This window comes from Corythoichthys intestinalis, chromosome 2, assembly GCF_030265065.1.
Source record: "Corythoichthys intestinalis isolate RoL2023-P3 chromosome 2, ASM3026506v1, whole genome shotgun sequence".
In the NCBI taxonomy this organism is placed as follows: Eukaryota; Metazoa; Chordata; class Actinopteri; order Syngnathiformes; family Syngnathidae; genus Corythoichthys; species Corythoichthys intestinalis.
Window position 1 is genome coordinate 6298314 of NC_080396.1, and position 27069 is coordinate 6325382.

General features: G+C 38.4%; 1 protein-coding gene across 1 annotated transcript in view; it reads right to left on the reverse strand.

Annotated features, from left to right (window-relative positions):
• Positions 1-1865: 1865 nt before the first annotated feature.
• The window catches only part of LOC130911909 (L-rhamnose-binding lectin CSL1-like), a 32808-nt gene continuing 7604 nt past the window's right edge, over positions 1866-27069 (reverse strand). Inside the window, exons 9-16 of the mRNA XM_057829568.1 lie at positions 18007-18039; positions 16667-16726; positions 15090-15225; positions 4142-4251; positions 4026-4070; positions 3814-3946; positions 3617-3731; positions 1866-1874 (exon numbers count right to left, since the gene is read on the reverse strand). Of these exons, the coding sequence (XP_057685551.1) occupies positions 1866-1874; positions 3617-3731; positions 3814-3946; positions 4026-4070; positions 4142-4251; positions 15090-15225; positions 16667-16726; positions 18007-18039 (641 nt within the window). The remainder of the gene's footprint in view (positions 1875-3616; positions 3732-3813; positions 3947-4025; positions 4071-4141; positions 4252-15089; positions 15226-16666; positions 16727-18006; positions 18040-27069) is intronic.

Below are 27069 nucleotides of genomic sequence, written 5' to 3' on the forward strand. Positions count from 1 at the left end.
AAAAAAAAAATACAAAGAAAAATAGCTCCCAAATGCATTTTTTTGTTTCAATTTTTTTTAAAATTGAAAATATATATTTTGATTGAACCTTTTTTTTTTTGACTCCAATCAAAAAAAAAAAATCCAAAGAAAAATATCCTTCAAATGCATTTTCTTTTTGTTTCAAATATTATTTTTTATTGAAAATATATATTTTGATTGAACTTTTTTTGTTTTGATTGAAGCAACTTTTTTCGGGATCGAATAATGAAGACACAAATCTACCTCCATATGGCTTCGCCTTGGTGATACACTTTTTGACTCTGGTAACTACATTGGCACGACACCGGCGGGCGTACCATATTCAATGGATGATGATCTTGGCGAAAAGTATGGCTGTCCTAAGCAGCCTGATTTAGAATTACCCTCAAGAATGATTGGAAACAAACAAAAAAAAAAACTTCATTTTAAACTTATCATAAATATTCTTGTAAGTTAATCTTATTGCTGACTCTGCGTTTTGGGGTCATCAACATGCCCCAAAAGTCAAACTCCGCCTATGGTCTCTTAATGTACCGTAATTTTCGGAACATAAACCGCTATCTTTTTCCTTCATTTTGAATCCTGCGGCTTATAGTCCAACACGGCTTATTTGTTGATCTTTTGGGGGTTAATAGGCAACACATGCCTCCTACCATGCATTGCAGCACTACAGATGTAAATAACAATCAAAAGTCATGTTCTGTGCCAATTATTTTTTCAGCTACTGTTCCAGTTTCATTGATTGCTTTTCATGGTATTCGGTAACACTTTATTTGACAGCGGCGTCATAAGACTGCAATAAGATGGTCATATTTATGACATGACACGATCATGGGCATTACTGAATGCTTATGACGGATGTCATTAGGTGTCATCCTGCAAATTATGTTACTAACCCCATTAGTGTCCAGTTTGGATCTTATACAGCCATTCAAAAGTGAAATAATTTGCCGGATGACACTAAATGACATCTGTTATAAGCATTCATTAATGCTCATGGCAGTGTCCCGTCATAGTTAAGATTGTCTAATGACAGTCTTATGGCGCCACTGTCAAATAAAGTGTGACCAAATATCATAACTAGCAACTGGAACAGTAACTGAATAAATAATTAGCACACAACATGAATTTTGATTGTTATTTACGTCTGTAGTGCTGCAATGCACCGACCCGCTCTACCCCCCAATCCCCCCGCCCAAGGTCCGTCCCTGGCTGTTATCCTATTAGCCATAAAAGAAGCTCTACAAGTACTGATTGCAAGCATAATTTTATTTGGTAGCGGTATTGTCAGGAAATGGGTAGGCAGGTGGCGTGTGGACCCCCCAAATGCAGGAAAAGGGAAGCGAGGCAAAAAAGGCGGTGCAATAATAAATAATGCCAACAAAAAACAAACTACCAACAAAATGACCGGGGTATCCAAAAAGTCTTAGCAAACAAAAGTCAGGGTAACAAATCAACTTACTTTAGAAGCAGGACGAGGAACTGGGGAAAACACTGTCATGAACGTGGACATGCAAATTGAAAATGACGCGACAAGGAGCGAAAAGAAACTGGGAGCTTATATACACACACAGACAAGGGGTAACGACACAACGAGGAACAGGTGAGTACAGGAGGATGCAGATTAGAGGATACACTAGGAGCAGGCACAACAGGTGAAATCAATGGGCAATCACAGGGACAAGTCAAACTAGGAGAAAACCAACACAAAACCTAACAGGTATTAAGTTAATCAAAGGCAGAGGGCATTTTTCTGTACATTGAATGATCATGGCAGTCAACAATCCACTTGTAAAGAATGTAACAGCACTCCACATTTTTTTGCAAGGTGCGTGAGGCTTAGCTTACAGGATCTGAAAAATAAAAGCACAACAGTTACTCCGTTAATATAAGTAAGCTGCTTCATGCAAAATACAGTATACAATTACATTAAAGAAATCTTTTCAATTATGAATATACAGTGCCCTCCATAATTATTGGCACCCCTGAAAAAGATAGGGGGGAGGAAAATACACAAAAATACACACGGTCCCAGTTGAAGCCTGGGACCGTGTGCTTTGGTCAGATTAGACCAAGATTGAGCTTTTTGGCAACAAACACTCTAAGTGGGTCTGGCGTGCCACGAAAGATGCGCATGCTGAAAAGCACCTCATACCCACTGTGAAGTATGGGGTGGGTCAGTGATGCTGTGGGGCTGTTTCGCTTCCAAAGGCCCTGGGAACCTTGTTAGGGTGCATGGCATCATGAATGCTTTGAAATACCAGGACATTTTAAATCAAAATCTTTGCCCGAAAGCTGAAGATGGGTCATCACTGGGTCTTTCAGCAAGACAATGACCCTAAACATATGGCCAAATCTACACAGAAATGGTTCACCAGACACAAACTCAAGCTCTTCCCATGGCCATCTCAGTCCCCAGACCTTGTTTTGTTGGCAAATGGGGGTTGTACCAGGGCCGGCCCAGCCTATACGCAGATTATGCAGCTGCTTAGGACCCTGACCACTAGGGGGCCCCCAATTGTTTAATTTATATTCTATTTTGTTTACTACAGTTTGCTTTATTTGACTTTTGTGAGTTTTGATACTTGATTACAAGCTTAAAAAAAAAAAAAAGTTCTTCCTTAACTTCTTTCTTTCCTCTTTAAGAAAAAAGTTTGGCGCTATCTAATAATAATAATAATAATAATACATTTTAGTTATAAGGCACTTTACATTTGAAAACAAATCTCAAAGTGCACATCGCCAGAAAAAAATAAAATAAATATAAAGACTAAGAACTGTAAGTACTGACAATCATTTGGGGTGAGAAGTTTGAAGTATGCAGTGCAACAAAATCTGATTAATATACAAAATATGGACGTATGGGTTGGATTGCATGTATGGGTTTCACAGTACACTGTGACGAAATGGTGGGCCAAAAATATGGGCATTATTTTGCTTAGGGCCCCCCAAATGGCCTGGTTGTACAAAGTATTAACACCAGGGGTGCTCATAATTGTGACACACATTATTTGGTGTCAAATAATTTTTTTCTTTATGTGGGATTTTTTTCCCCACTGAATGAATGCACTCGTATTGAAGGTTGGATTTTTCTCTTTTTTTACATTAAGGTCCCATATTATTTGAATTAAAAAAAAATTATTAGAAGCTAAAAAACACATCTTTTTCAGGGGTGCCAATAATTATGGAGGGCACTGTATATGTTCGTAGCATTTAAGCTAGCGGCCTTTTGTGAAGCAAATTAGGCTAATTTAATCTATTAAATTTACATATTGAAAAGACTAGATGGACGTTTGAACACCAATAAATTTGTATAAATAAAGTTGCTTTGTTTGAAGCTGAACAACATCACGTTTAGCGAGGACAGAACAAGTCATGTTAATAAAGTAAAGTAAAGTAAAAAATAAGATCTGTACTGTGAGGTATAATTAGGCACTGTTAGTGCGCCAAAAAAAAAAAGAGACTGTAGACAAAATGGCGGGCGAGACTCCGGCATGGTAAAGTCGAAATCGCGTAAGTCGAGTACGTTGCAACCTGTATAACATTGTGTATTTCCACAACAGCAAAAATGAACTTGAAATGTGAAATAGGCAACAATCGTCTTACATTCACATGTGTAAGAAACCTCCAAGTACTTGTAGGTGCCTCGACAGGGGTCGCCAAATACACTGTTGCTTGCAAGAATAGTACACTTGTTCTTCCCATTGCACCTATGAAGAGCAAAAAAAAGTCATTATCTTGATGTACCGCTGGATATGCAAATTTTTATACAAAAAAAGTGTGCCACAGTACCTTTCAGGGACAATTTCAGTCGGGTGTAGGCATTCAGTATTTCGTACTTGTTTCCAAGGCCTTCCGAGGACACACGTGTTCCTGTCGCGACGTCCGTAGTCTGCGCCGTAGACCCTGATAACTAGCCCTTTATCTGGCGTCGTGATGAGAAGTTAAATTGAAAAGATATATCAAGGGAATTTATCGTAAAGCAAAGGTAGGGTAACCCTTACCGCAAAACAAATGCGCCAAAGAATCCTGGCATGCAACCACGGTAACTATTGGAGAACATTCAAAACACCAGTTATGAAAACGATACATCATACGCAATTCAACACAGGCTACGTACATGCAGGATAGCAAGTGTAGTTGGTCTGCAAATACTTAAAGGTGCCACGACAAGGATCGGGTTTGCGGAAAAAACGTGTGTTGACGTCACACGTCTTTTTGCCGTTGCATCTGCAGATGTGATCAGAAGAAAGAACATTACACACACAAGGAAGTATCGTATTGGCCCGAATATAAGACAGCCCTGATTATAAGACCACCCCATCTTTTTCAAGACTCAAGACTTTTTGAACACCAAATTAATTTTAGTAACACTTTATAATAAGTATCCTTTTTACTAGTTAATACATCATTCGTAAACTGTTGATAAATGATTTATTGTTGATTTGTGAAGTATTAAGAGTTTGTTAAGCATTTACAGGGTGTTCCAATATGATTGATCCCATTCTAAATGCCCATGCTAGTTGATGGATCTTAATAAAACTTTATACACTTTATGTTGAAGATCATAAGTTTTATTGGTTAAATATACAAAGAAAAGTACAAATATTTGTTGGTTCTATGGCATATTTTCATAAATGTGTAACATGAGTGCTGCCTGCAAAATGCCTTATCAAAATGCCTTTTATTTTGAACGGCATTTCTTAACCTGAAAAGATAGAAATGCCAAACGTTACCCACAAAAACTTGAAACGTTTCTACACAAACTGTGTTTCAGGTTAAGAACACCTTAGAAATGCTTAACAAACTGTTAACAAGTACTTCACAAATCAACAATAAATCATTTATAAACAGTTTACTAATGATCTATTAACTAGTAAAACGGATAGTTATTATAAAGTGTTACCTTAATTTTAATACAGAAAATAATTACAATACATCTAAAACAAATGATTATAACAATATATTTGAGAGAAAAAGCATGTTATTTTGCCTCATTCAAATCTTAATATCTGAACTAGGGCTGTCAAACAATTAAAATTTTCAATCGAGTTAATTACAGCTTAAAAATTAATTAATTGTAATTAATCGCAATTCAAACCATCAATGATATATGCCATATTTTTCTGTAAATTATTGTTGGAATGGAAAGATAAGACACAAGCGGATATATGCATTCAACATACGGTACATAAGTACTGTATTTGTTTATTATACCAATAAATCAAGATGGCTTTAACTAGGGGTGAACGATATCCATTTTTTAAAACCGATACCGTTATCGATAACTTCCTGCTCCTAAAAGCCGATACCGATATCGATAACCGATAATAAATATATAATTTTTTAAATGTATAACCTGAGTTTTTGAACACCTGGAGGTTTTTCCTTGCTTTTAAGGGAAGACACTCGTCTTAATATTGTGAAAGTACAACAGAAAAATACACACATTCAATACTCAATATACAACAAACTGCACAATGAACTTATATACACAACTATTATATGTATAGCATAGCACACTAGCTTGAGCTACTAAAGCATTCGCTGCTCAGCCTTCACCATGTACAAACACACTCTGAGCTCCTGAAGCACTCTCTTATCTTAACCGATAAGCGCTCAGGGCCAGCAAGCTCGACTCCCAGTATGGCTCCAAAGAATTTGAAACCTGGAGATTTGGATGAAGTAAAATCCTCCATACAGAAGTTGGAGGTCTCTTTGACTGGCTTGATTCAAAACCAGAATCAAGAAATCGTCAGAGAGCTCCAGTTAATTCGCGCTGAAAACGAGAAACTCAAGCAGGCGTTCAAGGAGAGAGATGTTCGCATCAACAGGCTGGAAATTTATGCTGACGATCTCGACCAGCGCCGATGCGCAAATGAGCTCATCATTTCTGGATTACAACTGACGCCTAGCCCAGGGGACACAGTGGAGCAACTGGCAATTGCTAAGCTGAAAGAGTATGGAATAATCATGGAACCGCTGGACATCCGTCGCTGCCTTCTGCTCCCATCTGGGGGGAAAGGACCGGTGACGGTGCTCATGAAGCTGGCAGACAACAAGACCATGACTGCCCTGCTTAACCAGCGCCGCCACCTGAAAGGGTCGAAGATTTTTTTGAATGACAACTTGACTCGCCGAAATTGCAAGAAAAGCACGTCAACTGAAGAAAGCTAGGAAAATAGCCAACACCTGGGTCTCGGATTGCAGGATCCTTGTCAAGACGCAAGATATGAAGATTAAAGCTATTACGAGTCTTGACCAGCTGACTACAACAGCTGGATAACTGTAAATACTACACAGCGGACCAGTATAACAACTTGTGGACGTGGACGGTAAACTGAAACTTATCAACAGCAGGAGTCTGTACAAGAAACTTGAACACATTAAGGATTATCTACTAAAGATAACAAAGGCTCTGACTTTAATTTGCACGGATATAACATGACACAAATGAATCGGGCATCTAAGGGGGGAGGGGGTGTTGCAATTATGATTGACAATCTCCTGGAATGTATTACATTTGAGCTCCTAATCCCCAATTGTAAAAACATAATTATCTGCTGTGTCTACCGAGCTCCTGATTCAAATGTCTAGTTTACTGAGTATATGGAAAAGATACTGTATAAAACGAATAATAAGCATGTTTTCGTTGTGGAGACATTAATCTTGGGATAAAATATGTTAACATGTTGTTTGATTTTCTCACACATTCATGTCTGATGAAACTGTTACAGTGACCTTTGTGTGCGCCAATTGTTGCCACCATGTACACCTTAGCAATGTATCCTTTTAAGAGACTTATAAGAAAAGCATTTTGAGTCGCTACTCACACCACCTGTGATAACACATAATCACTTTTGCCACACACATAGCCACAACAAAATGTTCCACAGCAAACAGATGCAAAAATGTCAGGGACATGACAAAGCCTTAACCTTGTACGCCCTGAAATTAATCGAGCTTCTTGACTGGACACTGAGTTACTAAACCTAGATTGTTGATTGTGTTATTGTACATTTTACACATTAACATAAATGTTATTGGATTTATCGGAATGACGGCATAATTCCTATTATCGGACCGATAATTATCAGACCAATAATTATCGTGCACCAGTAGCATTAACATTATTAACATTCTGTTAAAGCGATCCATGGTTAGAAAGACTTGTAGTTCTTAATAGATAAATGTTAGTACAAGTTATAGAAATTTTATATTAAAACCTCAATGTTTTCGTTTTATTGAAATTTGTAAAATTTTCAATCGAAAAATAAACTAGTAGCTCGCCATTGTTGATGTTAATAATTACACCATTCTCACTCATTGTGCTGAACACATAAAATCATTTGGGCCCAAGCGCCAGCAGACGGCGCCAAACACAAAAAAAAAAACCAAGTTACAAGCGGACATTACACTGCTGTCATTTTAATCTGTTTGAGCGGGGCATGTGCGTTAATTGCGTCAAATATTTTAACGTAATTAATTTTAAAAATTAATTACCGCCCGTTAACACGAAAATTGTGACAACCCTAATCTGAACATTTAAATATGTAAACTAAAGTGCAACTCCATTCGTAAATGAATGGCTTCTGGTTTTTGAAATGTAAAAAAAAACAATCTATTGTGATAAAACAACAAAATTACAATAACTGCATTAACCATCAAAGTCAGGTGTAACTATAACTGTAGTCTTGAAACAAATCTGAATAAGGAAAAACATTGCAATAAAATAATGCAAACTGGTTAAACTTGAGAGTAGCTGAGATCTGTCATGACAGAACATCGCTTCAATGATATCTGGCGCCATCTAACGTCGTGAATTGGTATAATGTCTAGACCCCAAATATAAGACGACTCCCACTTTTTCAGTCTTATTTCAATGCAAAAAAAAACGTCTTATATTCGGGCCAATACGGTATATAGGACAGTGGTTCTTAACCTTGCTAAAAGGTACCGAATTGGGATGGGATGATATACTTAAACTACTGATACGATGCATCTCGATATACCAGTGTCACGATACAGTGCCGGCCAAAAGTATTGGCACCCCTGCAATTCTGTCAGATAATGCTCAATTTCTCGCAGGAAATAATTGCAATTACAAATGCTTTGTTAGTAATATCTTCACTTATTTTGCTTGCGATGAAAAAACATACAAAAGAGAAATTTTTTAAAATGAAATCATTATCATTTTATGCAACAATCCAAAAAGTTTTGGCACCCTTTGAAAAATCGTGATGCTTCTCTAATTTGTGTAATTAACAGCACTTGTTACTTACCTGTTGCACATAACAGGTGGTGGCAATAACTAAATCACACTTGAATCCAGTTAAAATGCATCAAAGTTGACTCAACCTCTGTCCTGTGTCCTTGTGTGTACCACATTGAGCATGGAGAAAAGAAAGAAGACCAAAGAACTGTCTGAGGACTTGAGAAGCAAAATTGTGAGGAAGCATGGGCAATCTCAAGGCTACAGGTCCATCTCCAAAGACCTGAATGTTCCTGTGTCTACCGTGCGCAGTGTCATCAATAAGTGTAAAGCCCATCGCACTGTGGCTAACCGCCCTAGATGTGGACAGAAAATAAAAATTGACGAGAGATTTCAACGAAAGATTGTGCGGATGGTGGATAAACAACCTCGACTAACATCCAAAACAAGTTTAAGCTGTCCCGCAGTCCGAGGGTACAGCGTCTGAATTAAAAGTGACTCTATGGTAGGATACCCGGGAAGAACCCACTTCTGACCCAGACGCATAAAAAAGCCAGGCTGGAGTTTGCCAAAACTTCCCTGAGAAAGCCAAAAACGTTTTGGGAGAATGTTCTCTGGTCACATGAGACAAAAGTAGAGCTTTTTGGGAAAAGGCATCAACATAGAGTTTACAGGGGAAAAAATGATGCCTTCAAAGGAAAGAACACGGTCCCCACAGTCAAACATGGCGGAAGTTCCCTGATGTTTTGGGGTTGCTTTGCTACCTCTGGCACTGGACTGCTTCGTGTGCATGGCTTTATGAAGTCTGAAGACTACCAACAAATTTTGCAGAATATAGTAGGGCCCAGTTTGAGAACACTCGGTCTCCCTAAGAGGTCATTGGTCTTCCAGCAGGACAATAACCCAGAACACACTTCAAAAAGCACTAGAAAATGGTTTGAGAGAAAGCACTGGAGACTTCTAAAGTGGCTAGCAATGAGTAAGACCTGAATCCCATAGAACAGGGGTCCCCATCCGCCGGGCCGCGGACCGTTACCGGTCCATGGGGCATTTGCTACCAAGCCGCACAGAAATAATAATTTATTAACGACCGCATTCTGGCCGAATTAACCCTGTGCCCCTGCTTAACCCACCAATATCCCTGTCTACTCTAGATATAATACTACAGAATAGATTAGAATGTCGTCATAGAAATCAATTGATTGGACTGCTGACAAACTGACAAACCCACAAGCATCAATACCTCAGGAATTGGCATCTGAGGTGTCCTGTAAAAATTTCGCACCATTCTTTACACACAAAGTACTAAAGATTAGACAGACTGTGTGCAACTCCAGATTAACAAATGTTACACTAAATGCCTCCCAAAATGTCCCCCACATCAATCTTAGACAGTTTAGCCTCTTGGACTATGCCACTTTAACAGAAATTGTGTCAAAATTAAAGCCCACAACATGCTGCCTTGACATCCTTCCTTCAAACTTTTTCAAAACTGTTTTTCATTGCATAGCCCCGGACATACTTCAGATTATAAATACTTCTCTCCAAACAGGAGAGTTTCCTCAGACTTTAAAAACTGCAGTAATAAAACCGCTCCTAAAAAAAACCTAATCTGGATGCCTCAACCATTAGTAATTACAGGCCAATATCAAATCTGACATTCCAGGGGAAAATTATCGAAAGGGTTGTGTTCGAACAGATCCAGACTTTTATGATGCAAAACAATCTTTTTAACTCATTTCAGTCTGGATTTCGGCCACAACATAGGACCGAGACCGTGCTTATCAAAGTCCTAAATGATATTCGTTGGAATACCGATGCAGGCAAATCATCTGTTCTGCTACTATTGGATCTCAGCGCCGCATTTGACACGGTTGATCACAACATACTACTCAGCAGATTGGAACAGTGGGTAGGGCTTACTGACACTATTCTTCAGTGGTTCACATCCTATTTACATGATAGGGATTTCTTTGTGTCAATCGGAAACTATCAATCAGAACGAACCAAATTCACGTGTGGAGTCCCTCAAGGGTCAATTCTTGGACCACTCTTATTTAACATCTATATGCTTCCGTTAGCTCAGATAATGGAACAGTATGACATCTCCTATCACGCCTATGCAGATGACACACAACTGTACATTTCTGTGTCCCCACATTATTATAGTCCCTTAGTCTCCCTGAGTAAATGCATTCATCAAATCAATGAATGGATGTGCCAGAATTTTCTCCAGTTAAATGTGGAGAAGACAGAGGTGATCATTTTTGGGCCAAAAAAGGAAAGGTCAAAGATAAGCAGCCAACTTAGCACAATGTCACTTACAGCTACAAATCAAGTCAGAAACCTCGGCATAATTATTGACTCAGACCTAAAATTTGATAGCCATCTAAAGTCTGTCACTAAATCTGCTTATTACCACCTAAAAATATAACCAGAATTAAGGGGCTTCTGACACAACAAGACATTGAAAAACTTATGCATGAATTCATTTTCAGCAGATTGGACTATTGCAACGGTATATTTACAGGTCTTGATAAAAAATCAGTCAGGAAGCTGCAGCTAGTACAGAATGCTGCAGCCAGAGTCCTCACAAATACAAGGAAGCTGGACCACATTACACCGGTTTTGAAATCGCTACACTGGCTTCCAGTGAGTCAAAGGATAGACTATAAAATACTACTGCTCGTCTACACTTAATGGCCTTGGACCAAAATACATGCTTGACTTGTTAGATTCCTATGAGACATCTAGACCCCTAAGGTCGTCTGGAACCGGTCTTCTGCATGTTCCAAGAACAAGAACCAAGCAGGGTGAGGCAGCATTTAGTTATTATGCTCCTCACCTCTGGAACAAGTTACCCAAACCTCTGAAGTATGCTCAAACTGTTAGCTCTTTTAAATCAGTTTTGTTTAGCACTGCATATCCATAACTGTCTATATATTTCAATCTACCTGCTTTATATTCCTCTTATGCTTATCTCCATTGCTGATTTCAATTATTATTAGGAGTAGTAGTTTTTGTTTTATTTTTTATTTTTGTTTTATTTGTATTTATTTATTTTTATTCTGTGATTAAGTGCGATCTTTTGTCTTGGTTTTTACGTTGTATTGATTTAAATGTGATTTTTATGATCTTCATGTGATGTAAAGCACTTTGAATTGCCTCGTGTTGAATTGTGCTATATAAATAAATTTGCCTTGCCTTGCCTTGCTAGCAGTACATCTTGTTTTGTATATATAATATATCTATGTGTGCTTGTCCTCGATAATAACGTATGACTAGGCCGCGGGCGTAGCACATTTGTTCCTAGAAATAATTAGCCCCCACACGAGAGAGGATGACTGGAAAACAGACGTCTTTGGAGAGATTTTTTACGGCAAAAGGGCACCTGACGAGCCAGAAGATGAGCCTACAACCTCGAAGACCCACGAACTGCGAAGGAGTGGATTCGTGACCCATTTGTGAATAAACCGAGTGATTCGAGCATATCTGTGCAACAGCAAGATCAGCTTGTAGAGATCGCAAATGACGGCGACCTTAAACGTACATTTGAGACAACAACTCTAACGAGGTTCTGGATTAAAGTCATTCCGGAATAGCCTGACATCGCGACGAGAGCACTGAAAACCTTGCTACAATTTCCAACATCATATCTTTGTGAAGCGGGCTTCTTAATTCATGCTTAACGATACGATGAAGTCGTTAACGCTGAGAGAGCGGTGTGCAGTTGTTGTGTGCAGCTAACATGGCAGGATGTGTGTAAGGAGAACTTTTCTGCATGTCCGTCCATGATCAAACGTAAGTTAATATTCCTTTCTTTATAGAAAGTTTGTAGTGTTTACTTTGGAATCGCTGCATTTGCGGCCATTTTTAATGTTATCCGCATGCGCAGAACCGCATAGTTGCAATTTTTGACTGGTTACAAAATTTGTCAGAACACCGGTCCGTGAAAAAAAGACCCAAATAGCACCGGTCCATGGTGAAAAAAAAGGTTGGGGCCCCCTGCCATAGAACACCTGTGGAGAGATCTGAAAATGGCACCCTTCAAATCTCCTGACCTGGAGCAGTTGGCCAAAGAAGAATGGTTAAAAAAAATTCCAGCTGAGCATTATAAGAAACTCATTGATGGATACCCCAAGCGGTTGTTCGCAGTTATTTTGTCTAAAGGTTGTGCTACCTAGTATTAGGCTGAGGGTGCCAATACTTTTGTCTGGCCCATTTTTGGAGTTTTGTGTAAAATGATAATGATTTAATTTTTTTTTGTTGCTCCAACCTATCGCTGGAACCCTCCAGAATGAAAGAAAAATATGTTCGTTCATGCACGCACACAGATTAACATTCCCTCGCACATCTCAACAGGTGGCTGCACTCGGCTCGAATGAGCAACCTCGCTCCACACGCCTTTTTCTGTCCGAAAACCGACTGCAGCCCAGCCCCACCCAGCAACTGACATCCCAGACGAAGAGGAGGAGTACTGCCATACAAACAGCGGTGGGTACAATAGCCAAAAATTTGACTCAAGTAAGAGTAGCGTGACTTCAAAATAATATTACTCAGGTAAAAGGGGTCATCCAAAAAATGTACTCAAGTGCAAGTACAAAAGTATTTGGTGAAAAGAATACTCAAGTAATGAGTAACATTTTGAGTAACTGCTAACATTTTTGTTAGATTTTTTTAACGATGTCGTATTTTTTTTCTCAGCACAAAGTTATCAATATGATCTGTTGTATTATTGATACTATGCAATCAAAAACCCATTATATAACCACATGAAGCAGAAGAAATACATTTAAAAAAAAAAAAAATCCGGCGAGAGAAAATAAATGACAGAAATGAAGCATTATTCGCCCAAAGAGCATGAGTGCCCTCTAGTGGAGAAAACAGTTCCGAGTTTGAATAGTGATTAGTTCCTTCATAGTTCCAGCTGGGCCGAGAACCAAAAGTAGTATTTGCCATGTGGCAAAATGGATTTTGCCATGTGGCATTTTTTTGCCATGTGGCAAAATTGATTTTTCCATGTGGCATTTTTTTGCAATGTGGAAAAATGGATTTTACCATGTGGCATTTTTTTTGCCATATCACGAAATGGATTTTGCCATGTGGCATTTTTTGCCATGTGGCAAAATGGATTTTGCCACGTGGCAAAATGGATTTTACTATGTGGCATTTTTTTGCCATGTCACGAAATGGATTTTGCCATGTGGCATTTTTTTGCCATGTGGCAAAATGGATTTAATGAATGATTTTTTTTTTTTTTTTTTTTTTTATGCCATGTGGCCTTTTTTGCCATGTGGCAAAATGGATTTTGCTATGTGGCATTTTTTATTGTCATGTGGCAAAAAAATTGTGCCATGTGACAAAATGGATTTTACCATATGTCATTTTTTTGCCATGTGGCATTTTTTTTTTTTTGTCATGTGGCAAAAAAAAATTGCCATGTGACAAAATGGATTTTGCCATGTGGCATTTTTTTGCCATGTGGCAAAATGGATTTTACCATGTGGCATTTTTTTTGCCATGTCACGAAATGGATTTTGCCATGTGGCATTTTTTTTGCCATGTGGCAAAATGGATTGAATGAATGAATTTTTTTTAATGCCATGTGGCCTTTTTTGCCATGTGACAAAATGGATTTTGCCATGTGGCATTTTTTTTTTTGCCATGTGGCATTTTTTTTGCCATGTGACATTTTTTGGGGTATGTGGCAAAAGGGATTTTGCGATGTAGCATTTTTTGGGGGGGGGGGGGGTATATGGCATTTTTGGGGGGTGTATCGTAGTTTTGCAGGCCATGCACGTCAATGCCGTTGACGGCCATGCACGTCCAAATTTTCAATTCATTTTAAATGGCAGAAATACGTGTGGCTGTGATTTTTGGCCATCCACATACCATTACAGTCCATTGACATTCAACGGACACCCAAGTCAGGCTATGCCATTGACGGCTATGCACGTTAAGATTTTCCATTCATTTTAAATGGCATAAAAACATGTGTGGCTGTGATTTTTGACCATACACTCTACATTAGCGCGCATTGACATTCAAATGTCACCCGAGTAAGGCTATGCCTTTGACGGTTATGCACGTCCAAACTGGCACACGGCAAAGAAAAAAATGCCACATGGCAAAATCCATTTTGCCACATGGCAAAAAAAAATACCACATGGCAAAATGGCAAATACCACTTTTGGCTCTCGCTGTCCCTCCATAGTTACTTATTACTATGAAATTAAAAGGATCATATCTCTGGTTTTCCGTGGTCAGTCAGTGCCAAATAAAAACTGGGAAAGAGGTTAACATCCGTGCTTTCAAGCCATGTTGAGGGCAGCGCTCTATATCAAATACTTCATTTTTAATGGAGCCTTAAAACACAACATGATTAAAACAGGCTGGCGTGATCATAGAAAGGCAAGCTTGTGTCTGATTGGTAAAATTTAGTCATGTGATTATTATTGCGACGTCCTATTGCCGAAATTGGTAGGGCTTATCTTGGCATGGCTCGCAGACACCGTCTAACTATTTGCATTATTCTAACACACTTAATATAATCAATCATGAAATAGTATCCTTTCTCGTATTTACTATTTGACTGTTTATATTACTCTTACACACCCAATATAAAATAAATAGCACTGAGACCATATGGAGTCAGTACAAAGGGTTAAGACTAATGTGAACGTGCGGAATTTGGCCTTTTGGCCGGGGTGTCGGGGTTCCGCCGGCCCGGTCGCTGGAGCTGCGCCACCGTGGGTCCGGCGGTTCGGCTGGCGTGATTCCAGCAGTCTAGTTTAAAGGTCAGATTCCTTCACTCTAATGTAACATGTATAGCTTCCCCATGAAGAGCAACACGTACCTTGTACGAATGTCTTCAAGTGTGCCTGGGCGAGCGCACTGAGTGTTTGCCAGCTTCCGTGGAGGTCGGCCTGCAGCGCACACCGCTAAGCTCGAGCGACCGTACATAGCCTGCTCTACTTGGATCACTCCATCCTCTGTTACAAGACAAAATACAAAGCAATCAAAATGATTCAACTAGGCCAATTACAGGTATGACAATATACCGAGATCTATCAGAAAAAAAAAAAAAAACTAAAATAGCAAACTTCTTAAAATACTGAAATGAAAAGAAAACTGTTTTAGCAGTTATTTCTATAACACATACAAAAACTGATTTTTATTCAAAATGGTATTTTTTCAATGATTTGCAAAATAAAAACAGCAATAACCCCAACCTCCATCGCCTAATTTTTATTTTCCCTCATTACCTCACATACCAATTGCCAAATCTCAATTTTCTACTACTTAAGAACATAGGATGTATATTACAAGTTAATATAAACATTTACTTTTTTTTTTTTTTTTTTTAAATAATAAAGATATAAGAAACATACATTCAGAAAAATAAGTACAAATTACTTCAATGCATGATTCTAAGCTTAAAATGACAGACATTTCGAAGAATAAATATAAGTGGTTACCTTTTTTTTTTTTTTTTTTTATGGCTAGGTGGAAACCAAAGCGGTTGCGCTATATCTGTAAATGGGGGTCTCCAGGGTAAAATGGACAAATAAAAGTATTTCGCCACATCGAAAATATATTATATACGATCAGGGGTGAAAGTGGCTAGAATTTTTTGCAGGAACTCCCCGACGTGAAGGTCGCCACAGAGCCAGAAATTTTATTTATTAATTAATTTATTTATTTATAGATTTATTGATTGATTTATTTTTCGCTTTATTTTCTTTTTATTAATAAAGATATAAGTAACATACATTCAGAAAAATATAAATGACATATTATGCAGAGTGAAATGAAATGTATTTTGAAGTTGGCGCAAACATTGACTTTTTAAATCATAAGGAAATGAATAAGTAGCCTAACATAAATGAACAAATATAAGTCCAAAGTTCACATTAACAGCTAAGATGTTCTGAACCTCCCCATCAGAGAAAATAAAACTAAATATGATAAATAAGCCTCCTCAACTCTTTCGTTGCTCTTAAAATTTTGATCCATTTCATGTTGCATTGCCCTTTTTTTGACGCATCAATTCAACAACCTTCATTTTATACTTGAACAGCATTCCGCCCCCGAATCTTATACCTGAACTGCGTTCCTGACCATTCTGGCCCACTTTCACCCCTGGTTAAGACTAAGGTGAAAGCGCCGAGTTTGGCCTTTTGGCCGGGTGGTTGGAGTCTCGCCCGCCCGGGTCGCTGGCGGTTTGGCTGGCGTGATTCCAGCAGTCTGGCTAAAAGGTCAGATTCCTTCAAACTGTCTATCTGACAAAAAAAAATTGACTGGACACAAAATGGTGGACGAGACTCTGGCATCGTAAAGTGGAAATCGCGTTAGTCGGGTACGTCGTAACCCGGGGACCACCTGTATAGGTATGTATATATACAGTATTTGAGATACGGGCCAAAGTTTTACCACAATGTAGGTGATGGATGTTCAAACGGTGAGAATCGCAGGTCGTCATTTGTTCGGCACCTGAGGGAAAAAACGTGAACGTATAAACTAGGGCTGCAGCTATCGAATATTTCAGTAATCGAGTAATCGACTGAAAATTCTATCGATTAATCGAGTAATCGGATAAAACATTTTTTTTTAGGTAAAGAGCAATTATACATTTCATGAGAAAAAAAGACATGTAATCCAATATTGAACCATTTTCAGTCAATCAGTGTCTTTATTTTCAATGTACATTGTTGAAAACAGCCAACAATTGCATCTAAGATGTGACTAGAAAAAAAAATTCACTGCTTTCACTCAAAAAACTTCTAGACCTTATATATATATATATATATATATATATATATATATATATATATATATATATATATATATATATATATATATATATATATATATATATATAAACATATTTCTTACCTAAAATTTTAATTACGCTTGATAACACACATCACTTGAAAGCTACGTGTTTTTCCCACGTGTTTCAATTTAGTTTCCATTTGTGTTAAGTTATTTTTAAGTCAAGTTTCAAGTTAGTCTAAACTGTAAGTACTGGTAAGATTTTGAGTTTTTGCAGTGTTCAAAATAAATGTATGATACCTGCTGGATTGGAGCACATTTATTCAGCAATGACTACTGAGCTAAAACTGACAGTTAGGTTTATTATGTTTTAATTTTACACCCTCATCACTCTACAGCGCTGTTTTTTTACAGATTAAATAAAGCCTGTATGTAAGACACGTTAGCCACGCATCGACAGTGGTCATAATCAATAGAAACCTAGCCCTCTGAAGGGCTAACGTTACTTGAGCATGTGACAGTAACGTTATATTTATTAGCGATGAGAAGTCTACTGCTTAAAGATGGCGGCTGTTTACTAACGCTGCCCGGACGCGGCCGAGTCTGTCATTTCGCATCTAGTCCTAAATGTATGCGATATCTATGAGTCGCATCTGACACTACCTGCTACCAAACTAGCATGATGCGGCCGTAGTTTTTAGCAACGTCGGCGTAGTTTGTAGCGGCTGTTGGCTGCAGTAAGTTTTTATTTTTAAAATTTTTTTATTGCCTCTTCCTCTTCGCACGTGCCGTCAGCGCGTTGTCCCGCATTAAAAGTAGTCCGGGCAAAACGGGATGCTTAGAGCTGGCAAAATTAAACGATTCCTCGAGGTGAATAAAATTACTCGGATCACTTTTTAAACTCGAGTTACTCGAGTTGCTCGAGCATTTGTTTCAGCTCTAGTATAAACCGAGTGTTTCGAAAACTAGGGAATCAACTGTACGTATATAACGCTCACCTGCCAGTAGGACCGAAGCTGTCACGACCAGTGCTGGAAAACGAACATGAGGCAGACGAATTAGGTGGATATTTATTCCACTGTGGATTCTCAGTTCAAGTCAAAGTCAAGTCTTGAAATCAATACTTGATTTGTTCAAGTGAATACTCACCGAGTGCTGAGCAGAATCTGACGCAGAAATGCATTTTTCAACGGATCTATTCCCTCAGAAGAGGATCGTTCGTATTTATAAGGACTGCAACACCCCCCCTCCCATAATTATTTTTAATATTAAAAGTTCAAGAGCTATTTTTTTATCACTCGGTCGCCGCCCATCCTCAACCACAAACAGAAATAGTAGCAAAAAACAATGAGGTATGTTGACAGGTTGCAAAAAGAAGCATTTAAACTTAAAGTACCCAAACTGCCCAACTGTTGCGTAATGGGGAAGTTGCATTTATATTTACTGGCATACAATAACAATCATTCCAATGATGGAATTATTCTTGATTTCAACTAGGGATGTCCCGATCCAGGTTTTTGCGCTTCCGATCCGACACCGATATTGTTTTGCACTTCTGATCCGATACCAATACTGGCCTATCTGAGCATGTGTTAAAGTTTAAAGTTATTTAGCCTCCTTACTTATAACAACCAGCCAGCTGAATTAGGTGAGTTTGAATAACACACAACGGTTGGTAACAAGAAACTGACCTGTTTATTCAGTGACAAACACAAAACATAAATAACAAACAGAAATGGCATAGTCAGTCAGTAAAATGTGCTAATAATATTGTAAACTGTCTTAAAAAAGCAAAACACACCAACAACCTCAGTGGAAAATCCCACAAATCCCCGAAGCTATTAGATGCTTTTAATGTTTCGTGCATTAGTTACAAAAATTGTATAAAAAGACTCTCAGGTTTAAATAAACGACTATTTCAGTATCAAGTTAACATTTTAAAACAGTAAATAAAATACTCAAGTCCCCATTCTGTATCAGCAGCTTTAAACTACATTCAATTCATTTAATTTTGCGAATCAACTGTTAAAGTTGTTAAAATTGCTCCTGTTATTCCATAATTTCCCTTCTGTCTACTTTCGACATGAGAAAGTTTTACAACTGTTTTGAAGATAGATCCAAGTCAAGATTTTGCCAATTTAGGAGTATTTTAGATAAAAAGTTAATTAGGTTCGCTTGGAAGGTTCACAACAGCCTGTTAGTGAAGTCTTCTGCTTTAAGATGGTGGCTGTTTACTAACGCATCTGGTTTTCAATACTTCAGTGTTGCTAACGCAGTCGAGTCTGTCGTTTTGCATCTAGTTCTATATACATATGATATCTATTATCTCCAGTAAACAACGTTGACGTAGTTTGTAGCTGCTGTCAGCAGCAGTCAGGTATTCTTGTGTTTTTTATCCAGCGGCATGAGTTGAGCTAAAGCTGTGAGTTGAGCATTGGCATTACCCGGGTCTAAGACAAGTTATGTTTACTTTCGGGGCGCAATGCGGTCAGTTTCTCATTGCGTCCCGAAGACCGCGCTGTGTATTAGTTCCGCTTTACTTGACATATTTCAATAATCGGAATTTGGATGTTTGTGAATCGTTCTCGAATCTTCCACGGCCGAATCGCTCAAGGATGTAATGACGGCTGGGCATGTTTTACCGTGGTTCTAAGTGTTGGATGGTGCGTCTTTACTCACGAGAGATAATGGCTCGTCATCCAGAATGAATTCTTTGGCAATGACTCTTGTTATTCCCTGGGCTTTGGGACTGTCGAGTGCCAGTTTGTCACGCACAGCAAAAGTTTCTGCCAGTGTTAGTTGCGCAGGAACTTTCTTTTTGTCTTCGGTTTTCTTAACATACTCCTCATATTGTTTGTGGTGGTATTTCGCTAAATGCTTGATTAGGTTGGTTGTAATAAAACATCTTACAGCTTTACCACTACGCTTGACTTCATTGTGGCATATGTTGCACTCTGCCTCTTCGTCTTTGTCGTCCTTTAAGGTGAAATGATCCCACACAGCTGACATTTTTACCAATAAAGTCTATCGGTAAATTGGGAGACGGTAATGTAAATGTAGTGTGTTGAAGTTGTGCCGTAAAATGCTGACAGGATTTTAGGGAAATCGAAGCAAAAACTGGAATGGAATTACCGTAATTTTCGGACTATAAGCCGCTACTTTTTTCCTTCATTTTGAACCCTGCGGCTTATAGTCAAGTGCGGCTTATTTGTTGATTTATTTCGGTTAATAGGTAACACTTTATTTGACAGCGGCGTCATAGGACGGTCATAAGATCGTATGATTATGACATTGCACAATCATGGACATTACTGAATGCTTATGACAGATGTCATCAAGTGTCATCCAGCAAATTATGTCACTTACTCCATTCATGTCCAGCTTGGATCTTTTACATCCATTCAAAAGTGATAATTTGCCGGATAACACTAAATGGCATCTGTTATAAGCATTCATTAAGAATTACTTGTCTTAAAAATAGAAGATCCCTTTAAGAAAATGAATTAAATGTCCTACATGTGAACTTTGACCTGGTTACAGGTTACAATTTTTGTGGTACTCTAAATCCACAATTCTGAATAAATTCTGGCCAAGGTAGGTAAATATTAGTAGTGGAGCTCTCTGATTACTGCTTTAAATTGCCTGTGACACAACAAAGCATGTTTATTTCATATAACATGCGGTATTTTATGCTCCTGAATGACATGGACCGCTTGTATGTGTGTGGAAGCAATCTATATTTTTTTTTCAATTTTTTGAATCCCTCGCTACGGAAATGAGTCACTTCCGGCCACGGATTGAGGAAGAAGACGAACGTGACATCAACGGACTAACCATCTTCACTATAGCGCCATATTATTCTATGCAGAAGGACTTCGGATTCATCCAATTTTGCGGATTAATTTGTTTATTTTTTTTTGTCACGCCAGCCCAATGTGCTGCAGGCTTTTGTTGCTACACCAGGGAGAGTTGTGTGAGCTTTTTTGGGTTTCAAAAAGATCCTGTTCACAGTGAAGAATGGGCAAAACAAGTCTGACAACTGAGGAACCATTGGACGGACAAGGAAGTGAGTAAACTTCGTGTTTTATATTATGTCAATTACTGGAATTATTGCAAACGTTTTAACAAGGAGGTGGCTTGTATTTTGTGGGTGATAATACTACTCCTGTTTTGTTTACATTTTCGGCGTGTCCCCTTCTCTCCCCAGCGATGAGCACTGCCCACCCGCCGGGGTGCAGCAAAACGAGAGCGGTAACTTGCTCGCTGCCATAGGCTGGTCGATCGGTGAAGACAATAAACCCCACCTACGTGTGTGATACGAGTTGGGGTAGTTTTGTGTGATTTTTCGTTTTCGAAAGGCAAAGAAAAGGACTTGGAAACAACTCTCGGTTCAGGTTAGTATGTCAGCTAGCTGTCACGCCTCCTGTTTTGTTTACGCTCTTTCCTCCGTTTCCGAAGCCGGGGCAGGGAAATGACAAAAGCCTAACTCCGGTGGCATAAAATACCGTTCGGGAAGTGCAAGAAGTCGACAGTTTTGACCATTATGCAGTAATTTTGCCATGTCCTACTGAATAAATGCATTTTTAAGATTTCATATTCCATTTAGCACAAGACTGTTATTTGTCATGACCATACCATTTATTTAACAATTGGTGAGAAATACTTAGATAAAAAGAATATCCTGTAAAAATATTGGAGTAAAGATTGAAACAATGACATTTTGCTGCTCTCTGTCGCATTTTAATTGTTCTGAATCTTCCCTATTGGGCTTGAAAGGAAAAGGTACCGTTCTCGCACACACCATATTATTGTTTGCATTAGTCTAACACATTAATCTAACTATAGTTTAGGCAGACTTCACTCAGTGCCCTTGACATAGTAAAGTTAATCACCTTTTCGGGGCTCCTGAGGGGGAAAAGGAAAAATGGTACCATTTCTTGTAGGCACCGTCTAACTGTTTGCATTACTCGAACACACGTAATATAATTAACCAGGGAATAGTATCATTTCTCATATTTACTGCAGGACTGCACCTAATATAAAATAAATAGCACACCACCGTTTAATGAAAAGCAGCTTAAATACACAACGACATCTTATCATAGAAGCCCAACATATAAGTCACGAGCAAAATTGACGCACCAAAACTTGCTAATTAGTTCTGCAAGGACAAAGCGCTTTTTGTCCTGAAGCAAGTAGAGCCAGCCCGGATAAAAAAGTTGATAGCGGGCGCTTGTGACGTCAAGACCAGCATCGGTCGCTGTGGCAACCACATCCCATCCACACACGAACCTAAACAGCCCGAAAACGGCCAGAGAGGGATGATCCCAAAGCAACGCCCGGACACACCTTCGGCCAGCCCACGGACTTAAAAAACATTGGACACTGAGATAAAACAGATTTTGCTGCTCGGATACATGTAGCCTTGTTCTGGATCCAGAATTGTCCCTCCGTCGTCTGTTTTTGCCTTTTTTTTTACCATTGTCGACGAATAAATTGTCAACCTTCTTTCGGCGAGTCTTTTTCAAACTTTTGGAACATGGAGTCTGTACAAAGGGTTAACATCAGAGATGAACGCGCGAAATTCCGCCTTCCCGGTTGGCGCGCGCGAGGCAGCATCGGCAGACTTGGTTTGGCTGTCGCTGTTTCCGTGCGGCTTGACTGGGGAGGCGAATTTCAACAGGCTGAATTCTAAATCACCTGAAATCGCTACTCTGCCGACGCCATCACCCAGATGGAGGCGCTACAGCGCGATAATGGCAGGCGTGGCTAAACGGCAGATTAAAAGATTAATTTCTCATCATCTGTGCTTTGCCAAAATGTTGTATATAGTCGAATCGTCTCAAAATATGATTTTAATTCACATAATAATTGAAGGAATCTTTTTGCCAGATTGCTGAAATCACGCCAGCTGAACAGCCGACCCGTGCTGGCGTAGCTCCAATGACCCGGGCCGGCGAGACCCCTTGTACTGACTCCATTTTGAAAGCTGGAAAAATGCTTCGAAACACAAGTTGACGATTTATTCCGAGTCGACAGCAATCATACAGAAAGGCAAAACATCAACAGACCCAGGCGAGGAGGCAGACTGGTTCCAGGGTCGCCATATCACAAGTCAACAAAAGATTCACGAGCAAAAATGTCAACAATTAGTTAAACATTGTCTTTTTGAAGGGTCTCGCAGGGCGGGCCGTGGGCAAGAAGAGGGGTGTGTTTTGGTCTTTTTCTGTTGCAGATTTGGGCAGTCAAGTTCATGTGTCACCGTTGCTGGCTCATGGTTAATGAGGAAACTGAGGTGGGAGGTTCCGCGCCTCACCGTCTGAGAGGCGCTGCGCTATCAACCTTTGAGTTCTTTTTGTCATCGCGTGTTGTGGTAGTACAGGACGTCCCGCCATTTATTCTGGACTCTCCTGAAGAGCTGATTGCGGGATTTGGTGTTACAGACGTGGCCTTGTAGATGTTTTGCCTATCACCTGGTAGTCAGTGTCAATCTTGCTCAGTCAGCTGCATGACGCACTCGTTGGGCTTCCGTGGTCAGAAGGTGTCATGTATCTCTCATGCCCTATGTCAAATATATTCTGCTTGTTTTCCTTAAACTGTGATATAAATGCTATTTATTCTATATTGGGTACGTTATAGTGATGCAAACAGTCATACAGTAAATACGAGAAAAGATACTATTCCTTCGCAATGCTATTTAAGACTTTTTTTTTTTTTTTAAGTCCACCCCCAAAATCCCGCCCCTGGCTGTTATCCGATCAGCCATTAAAAAAAAAAAAAAAACTCTACAACGACTGATTGCAAGCACAATTTTATTTGGTAGTGGCATTAAGCGAATCAAAGGCAGATGGCATTTTTTTGCACATTGAATGATTATGGCAGTCAAAAATCCATTTGTAAACAATGTAACTGCACTCATTTTTTTTTTTGCAAGGTGAGTGAGGCTTATCTCGAAGGATCTGAAAAATAAAAGCACAAGAATTACTCCATTAATATAAGTAACCTGCTTAATGCAAAATTACACATACAATTACATTAAACACATCTTTTAAATGATGAATATACAGGTAGTCCCCGGATTACAAACGAGTTCCGTTCCTACGCTGGTGACATAAATCGGAATGAACCCCTAAGAATTTCAAAATAACGATCCAAAAAGTCCAAAAGTATTGTATTTTGTTTAATGGTGGAGGATAGACTGCCCTCTGGTGGCAGCGTCGAGTCTGGCTGGTAGGAATGAGAAGTGAGAACCGGTTCCGTGTGTTCCGATTCCATGGAATCGTTTTTAATCGTTTCGCAATTTATTTAACGGTTCTCTTATCGATTACATCCAGCGTGGTTTTGCGGTTTGAATTTTACGCATGTTAAAACACGTTTGATTTGGCAAGCACGGCTACATAACTGCTCTTGGAAAGACTTTTCATCAAGTGTAACCTGGAAAGAGTAATTGCCGGGTGAATCCGCATCGACTTTCACAGGCCAAGTCATTATTCATGAGACTACTTAAAGCAGGGGTGCCCAAGTCAAGTCCTCAAGAGCCCCTATCCAGCTTGTTTTCCATGTCTCCCTCCTTTAACACAACTGAATCAAATGCTCATCAGCAAGCGCTGCAGGAGCCTGAGAATGATCTTGATTATTTGATTCAGGTTGTTGGAGGAGGGCAACATGGAACACAAGCTGTATAGGGGCTCTCGAGGACCGAACTTGGGCACCCCTGACTTAAAGAGATGGTGATTTTTCCAAAAAAGTCTATTAATGGGTCTATCGTATTCCTCGTCGAATACTCTATGAGAAAAATATAACATATATGCATCTAAAATAATACTAAACGATTTTATTAGCAATTTTAATACTCCCGTTAGAAAGATTCCAAGGGTTTGCGTTCTTTCCCATAGCAACCAGTCAGTTTCTTCCTGTTATTGTCCTACGTCATGTGCGCTGCGTATTCTGGGATCGAGAATAGGCGTAAGGTGCGCATTTTGAGCAGAGGAAGGCCACCTGTTAGAGGAAGTATTAATCTGTGTTCGTCCATGAACGAATGTAAGTATTTCCTCTTTATGCCCAAAAGTTCTTATGATAAGTTAGAGCCGTTATCAGCACGACCATTTCCTGTTTTTACTGTTACGTCGGCTGGTTGCTCCTTCGCGTTCTCGCTGCGTCGAGGAGAGCGTTGTTCACATTATATTCGCGTTGCACATTTGTGTTAAGAGGGGAATGTGTTAGTTTAGCATTTTAAGATGATGTTGTACATCTATATGAATGTAAAGTGCTTAGTTTTCGCCACTTTTAAGGCCATGATGACCGCACGTGCGAACAGCGTGCTTCCGTGTTGTGCGCGCGCACTCGCGCCCCCCCGACGTTTGTGTAATTACCGTATTCCCCGAATATAAAACAGCCCGGATTATAAGACGATCCCCTCTTTTTCAAGACTCAAGTTTGAAAAAAGACTTTTTGAGCACCAAATTAATTTTTGTACAGAAAATAATTACAGTACATCCGAAACAAATGATTATAACAATATATTTGAGAGAAAAAGCATGTTATTTTGCCTCATTCAGATCTTAACATCTGAACATTTAAACATGTAAAGTGCAATCACATGCGTAAATGAATGGCTTCTGGTTTTTGAAATGTAAATAAACCAATCTATTGTGATAAAACAACAAAATTGCAATAATTGCATTAACCATCAAAGTGAAGTCTAACTGTAACTGTAGTCTTGAAACAAATCTGAATAAGGAAAAACATTGCAATAAAATAATGCAAACTGGTTAAACTTGAGAGTAGCTGAGATCTGTCATGACAGAACATCGCTATCTGATATCTGGCACCATCTAGCGCTGTGAATGGGTATAATGTCTAGACCGCGAATATAAGACGACCCCACTTTTTCAGTCTTATTTCAATGCAAAAAACACTGTCTTATATTCAGGCCAATAAAAGTTGTAAAGCAATAAAACAAACAACAAAAATGAATCAAATGAACAAAAAAATATATTTTTATAATGGGTCAAAAAGATTTTTCGAACAGCTCATGTAACGAGCACCTTAGACGGTCTTTTGCGTTGCTTATTATTTAAAAAAAAAAAAAATTAGGGGAGGGCAATTTTTTTTCAAATGATTTTTTTCTTTGTTTAAAAATATTTTTGATTGAAGCAACTTTTTTGTGGATTGAATTATTTAGACACAAATGTCACACAAAAAGGATTGCTAAAATCAAAGAATTTTTTTTTAAATGAAAAATTAAGTGTACAAATGCAAATATTTGAGTCTCAAATATTTTTTCGCATTCAAAAACCTTTTTTCGATAATTGAAATGTTTTTTTTTTGATTGATGTTATTTTTTTTGAAAATATATTTTGTTTGTTTGAAGCAACTTAGTTTTTGATTGAAAAAAAAAAAAATCCAAAGAAAAATAGCTTTCAAATGCATTTTTTTTGTTTCAAATTTAACTTTTTTCATTAAAAATATATATTTTGATAGAACCTTTTTTTTACTTTAATAAAAAAAAAATCCAAAGAAAAATAGCTTTCAAATGCATTTTTTTTTGTTTCAACTTTTTTTTAAATTGAAATATTTTGAATGAATTTTTTTTTTACTTCAATCAAAAAAGAAATCCAAAAATAGCTTTCAAATGCATTTTTTTGTTTCAAATTTAACTTTAAATTGAAAATATCTATTTTGATTGAACGTTTTTTATTTCAATCAAAAAAAAAAAAATCCAAAGAAAAATAGCTTTCAAATGCATTTTTTTCTTTTTTTAAATTGAAAATATATACTTTCATTGAACCTTTTTTTTTTTTTTTTTTTAACTTCAATCAAAAAAAAAAAAAAAAGAAAGAAAAATAGCTTTCGAATGATTAGAAATATCATGGAAAGCAATGTGGGGAAGCAAGGTTGCATTTGATCTTTTTCTTAACACCTTATTTCATTTCCCAACGCAGAGAAGATATATCAATTGCTAGCACTACGCACAGTCATGGTTCCACTTCACATCATGGTTCCACTTCCCGTCACGCATTGGGGCATGGCTGCAGTATCATTTACTGAAAGCTCAACAA